General features: G+C 34.3%; 1 protein-coding gene across 3 annotated transcripts in view; it reads left to right on the top strand.

The window, feature by feature from the left end:
* The first annotated feature begins 771 nt into the window (after positions 1–771).
* Positions 772–6,000, top strand: part of Nep2 (M13 family metallopeptidase neprilysin 2) — a 64,223-nt gene continuing 58,994 nt past the window's right edge. For all 3 annotated transcript variants that reach the window (XM_028318410.1, XM_028318409.1, XM_028318408.1), the window contains exon 1: positions 772–987. In XM_028318410.1, the coding sequence (XP_028174211.1) occupies positions 983–987 (5 nt within the window). In that variant the 5' untranslated portion in view covers positions 772–982. The remainder of the gene's footprint in view (positions 988–6,000) is intronic.

Raw genomic sequence — 6,000 nt, 5'->3', positions numbered from 1 at the left:
AACTGTTAGTTAAAACAATGCGAAGTACAGTTGACATTCGTGGCAGTAGAGGCGTCCGATATACTTACTTACCTACTGAAAATAATATTTCACCGAGTGTCCTACATTTAAACAGTGTCAGTATGTTTTCAAGACATCTTCGTTACGGTCTTTCAATATTTATATGTGCCTAAGTATATGGTTTAGCACTAACAATAAGATTCTTGACTTTTTAAACATATTTCGATTTGAGTGAACAATTTTAAAAACCACTGAAGCGGTTACAACTAATTAAAGTATAATAAGTTATTAGCTACTGAAACATGCATTTTATTTTAAAAAATATGTTAAATTTGGTAAGTAAAAAAATATTCTGACTGCTAACAACTCGATCGACAAGTCAAAAAAGCTTTATACTTAATAGTCATAGGTAATTAAATCAGTAAAGTAATTTTTTAAAGTCTGTTTCAATATTACCTATATTTAAAAACTTATTTTTTTCTGCTCCACTAAATACAAAAAGTACTAGAAGTACTGGAATATTATTAAAGTAAAAAGTTTTCTAACGGGTGAATCTTTCACCAACCCGGCAGAGTTCTTGTCCCTAAAGTAAGTTTTAGATAACGAAGTTTCAGCGGCTGAACGGTCGCGCCGGCAGCGGGTCGCCCGTAGCGGCTCCTTCCTGGAGCTCTTCGACGGGGAATTGCTTCCCCTACTCGGAGGGCTCGTCACTCCGCAGTAGGGGAAGCATATAAAAGTAAGCGCCGGGTGGGCGCGCGACTCAGTCGCACCGCGGTCGACGACGCAGCAGCGACCCGCACGGCAAAGGTGAGCGCTCGCGGTACTCCCGAAACTGATCACGGTCTGTTAATTGTTGGTTATCCGGCGTGCTACGACGGTGCCGGCGGCGCCGACTCCTCGCCCGACAGCCGCTCGCGACGCCCGCGCCTCGCATGCCGACCGCTTAGGCTCGTACACACAACTCAACACTACCCCGGGTTCAATGAGGTCAGTACACAACTTTTCACATTTTCTTCCGCATGTTATGCTGCATATTGCGAGCTGATTATGCTTCACACTATTTCTTAGCCTTGTACAAATCCAAATGGTGAATTTCGCGCGCCCAAGTCCTTTCTAAGTTTTATTACGCTTTTCTGTTTTTATTTCATTTATGGTGTCGTGTTGTAAATTATAGTGAGTGTTAAAAATTTTAAATCAAGCATTAACAAGTGAAAACTGAGTTTACAGTAAACTAAGCTTTCAAGATCAAGTTAAAAGTGACTTCATCGTGTTATTTACTTCGCTCTAAGTTAAAAAAATATAAACATGTACGCAGTTAAACTCGCTTCACAACCATATCGTGAAATAATTAAATTTAAAATGACTTTTATCACGTTAGAAGATTGATAATAACATGGGACATGCTAACTGGTTGTTTTGTTAGATAGATAAAGTTTATTCCAAACACGACGCAGCTTGGTGCCCTTCTTTAATATATGATAACGTATGTTTTCTGTAAATTCTCTCTCTCGTAAAGTACGCGAACGTGATATCGTGTTTCTTAAAGGGATAACAATTTTCACGTGATCCCGGGTTTATGCGATTACTTACACCTCTGTAAGCAGATCGCTCGCTACGCGCCCTAATATCATTTCAATCAAAGTACTTTGCGTTCGAGAGGTGCTAACTCCTGCTTTATAAAAACCAGTTTCTCCCTAAATATTTTCTTGTACTTGTGAACTGATCCTAAATTGCGTGCCAATGTGAATAGGTTTATGACGTAGAGAATAAAAAGTTACGAGTTACTATTTATAGGAAAATTGATTGAAAGCCACTGTTTCTTTGATGTTACGAGAGCTATGCAATAATGTTAACATAACAAATGCACAATGTCTAAATATCCATTTCAAGTAACTTTGATTTTGAAGTAATTAGTTAGTTCACAATTTATGCAAAAAAATTGTCTTGTTTAGGTACTCCAAACATGACGTTGATACAAGTTATCAAAAATTTTTTAATAATGTTGTAGCTAAGTGATACTCATAATATTTGCGATTAAAAGACCGACAAAATGTAACATTATTCAAGATAGTTAATGTATCTAAAAATAATAATTCAAATGTCAAAACGTGACTAATTGGTTTTCGATAATTATTTATTTATACTTAAATATAATTTTGATAGTACACGAAGATAACATTACTACGAATATCTTACGTCAGTATCTAACTTCTTTTTGTGGGTACCAGTTACTTTTATGAATCGACAAAATATTTATTGAAAGTGAAGACCACTACTCACACTATAAACACGCGCTGGCGATATAAAATAAATCAGTAAAGAATTTTATAGACATGGAGCCTTTATTCGAGCAGCGATGATAAAATCTTATTCAATGAAAATGTCATCGTTCTTGGTTATCGATACACTCAAGGTCAATAAAAATTACGTACCGAAATAAATCCGATGGAGATGTTATTTTCATTTCGCCACTTGAAGAATACGTCCTTGCACGATAAATTGCAAACAAGCTACTCTATGTTGTTACTCCTGAGTCAGTAATGCCTCTCTATTCGATCATAAAAATGTCTATATTTTCTAAAAGCAGTTCCATCATCGTAAAATCGTTGGTTGTAAAGGAGCTGTCATATAAACCAGTGAATCCGCGGAGTGGGATGCATACCTGTCTGATTTAAAGAAGGTGGTTTACAGTTAGTGTGGAACTGTGCTCTCTAATCCATTCAATTCGATTGAGGTCAATAGTTCCGTTTTAATGTCGCAAATATCCTACATCTCGAAGTCAGGTCAACTTCAGATTTTAGATAATACGGTATTAGGTATGTTTTATCCAAATAAACAAGATACCGTTCGTTTGGTAAACTTTTAAAATGTATTGAAGGAGGTTTAAAGAAACGCATCTTCGGATCGAGTTGCAGTGATGCACGACTTTAATAGTAAGGACGAAACAGGCCTAGATTGCAGTGTGAGGGAGTGCCGGCAAGCTCAAAGAACCCACACAGTAAATTGATAACCACGGTTTAATAGTAATTGTTTCTGCTCTACATGTTAGTTCAGATCGCACTTTTGCCATACATCTCTACATTTGGATCTCATGTCAAGTTAGTAAACTTGCTAAAGATTATATTTTTAGTATAAATATATTTATTACCTATGGTGGAACGCAGTAATTATCATTCGTATTTGTATAGACGCAATTCCTTCCTATACAGGGTGTACAATAAAAAAGTCATCAAGAATATTATAGCGTTTTTTGTTTTTTGTTCAGCTACTCTGGTGACTTTCTAGTTTGTAACAATAATATTCACAACCTTGCCAAATGATAGTCTCGAACACTAGGGCAAAAAATTATGCAATATGTTGTAGGTACACCTTAAGAGCGAGCCCTTAAACGTTTTGGTAAAACATTTACTTATGTTTTTTTATTATAATAAAAAAACATAAGTAATCTACTTTAATCTACACATAGTAAGTGGTTTTTATTGAGTACCTACTTTGAATAAGCTCAGTTTTATACAAACAATTTAAGTCAATAGTCTGAATTCACTGAATACTAAGAGCCTATTGCTCTTTCTAGTTAACGTTAACGTATTAAATTTTAATATGTAGAATGTTATCAACGAAGAAAAAGGACGTCGCAATTCTTCATACATCCTGTATAGAATGCAATTAAGTGATGTTGTGAAGATTAGCTGATTGTCTAAGTATTATGCATTCCACATGTCAATACTAACCGCAATCAAATTGCCACACGTAATATAAACCGGTTTATTGTATCTAATTTAAATTGCAGAGAAATTCTCGAGTAAAATTAAGTAAGGCGCAGTTTTTTGATCCGTATTTAACATTACCAATTAGCAATACTACGGATCAAAAACTGGGCCTAAGTATTTGAAGTAAATCGATCCACAATTCCACATCCTTAGTTAATGCAATCACTTTTCAATTTAAGTTATTTTGGCACCCAACTATTAGGTTTTGGACTTAACTTAACTTTTAACTTCCAATAGTTATTTTATTAATTAAAATTAAATCTGCAACAACAGTTCGTTCGAAATATGATTAATTTACATGATAGTGAACACTTTTTAATTAACAATTGATTAAAAATGACTTAAGCTTAACAGTAATTCCATTGCACACAAAAATTGATTTTGAAAAATATTATTCAGAAATTTTGGTTTTCACCAAATTTTTTATTAAATATTCGTATGCATATGTACTTATCTATTTAAAATATTAGCTTACACTAAAATTTTACTATTACAAAACTGCAATTTAATTAAGTTAACGCTTTACATAAGTATAAGTAAAGTCATTAATAAAATTGCGTGATACTTAATAATGATTAAAACTTTCCTGACTCACAATCGTAACAAGGTACAATTATCTTCTATTACTTATAATAAATCTGTAGAGAGGTCAATTCTGTACATGAAATATATTTTCAAAATAACTATTTAGGGGGTGATTAGTGATCGATACTGATGCCAAAAATGCAATCAGTAAAATTTTTGTCTGTCTGTCTGTCTGTATGTTCCTTATAGAAACAAAAACTACTCGGCGGATTTTAACGAAACTTGGTACAATTATTCTTCATACTCCTGGGCAGGTTATAGGATACCTAAGAATGCCCACGGGAACGTGAATTAGCGGGAAAATTCTTTTGTATGAAAAATCTAAACCGCTTAAGTTAGACGCTTGAAATTTGGCATGCAGGTACCTTAGTAAATTCAAAGCTTAGTTACAACAGAATATTGCAAAATTCCCACGGGAACGGGAGTTAGCTGGAAAAAACATTTGTATAAAAAACTCTAAAACGCGTAAGATAGACGCTTGAAATTTGGCATGCAGGTACCTTAGTAAATTTAAGGCTTACTTACAACAGGATATTGCAAAATTTACACGGGAACGGGAGTTAGCGGGAAAAAACATTTGTATGAAAAAATCTAAACCGCGTAATATAGACGCTTGAAATTTGGCATGCAGGTACCTTAGTAAACTTAAAGCTTAGTTACAACAGGATATTGCAAAATTCCCACCTGAACGGGAGTTAGCGGGAAAAAAAATTGTATGAAAAAATCTAAACCGCGTAAGATACATAGGTAGATGAAGGGGGTAAATCGGGATCCACGCGTACCTACGAAGTCGCGCGCGGCCGCTAGTTTTTAATAAATAACTATTTCAAAGATATGTTAACACCTTTGCTGCGGCAGTAACTTTCTAATACTTTCCATTCCTTCGGTACAAGGTCAGTAAACCTGGTATTAAAACTTACATTGTGGCGGCACAAGGCTTAAAGACCTTGTAATATTTAAGATATATTAATTTTATTTTTGGCTTCATGTTAATAGATATTGTGTTTTTTTTCTTTGAATATTAATAATAATGCATTTATTGACATACACCTGAAGGCGTTCGTGAATAACTTGTTTAGTATAAAAATTATAGCTATATTCAAAATACAAGGCTTATGCACCCTGTGCCGCACTGAAGTAGGGAAGTCTGGTGGGTATTCTAGGGATGTGAAATACAAATATCGATAGTTTAAATTAAGTTTTAATAAAAATTTAAAAAAGTAACAAACAAAGATGTTTTAATAATTTAGTCTAAATATTTTACAAATAATATATACGTGCATAAATACTTAAATAAGCTTTATTTAAAGAAAACATATTTAATAACATTAAGTTGCAACTTCAAATGTTTGTCACGAAAAACATTATTTAAATTAGCAATAAATCGTGTAGCAAATTAAATTATAATCAATTTGCAGTTTTGATTTTGTTTGTTTTTCTTGACGCCATGTCGACATGTGCGTTTCTTACGAATGCGAGGCAACACTGGCTGCACGAACCTAGCGTGGGGTGCGGTACCAGGTGCGCAGGGTACAAGGTGCTTCGACCTGGTTTCGCATTGTGAAGACATTTTATTACTTTCGTGCGGTACCAGGTCTAAAAACCTGGTATTAAGGTAGGTACATCATTGGATTCTATTTTAAGA

This window comes from Ostrinia furnacalis, unplaced genomic scaffold (genome assembly GCF_004193835.3).
Source record: "Ostrinia furnacalis isolate ACB-3 unplaced genomic scaffold, ASM419383v2 OfSCF6815, whole genome shotgun sequence".
Lineage (NCBI taxonomy): Eukaryota > Metazoa > Arthropoda > Insecta > Lepidoptera > Crambidae > Ostrinia > Ostrinia furnacalis.
The sequence above is the reverse complement of the archived record's forward strand: the minus strand, read 5'-3'. Positions and strand labels throughout refer to the sequence as shown.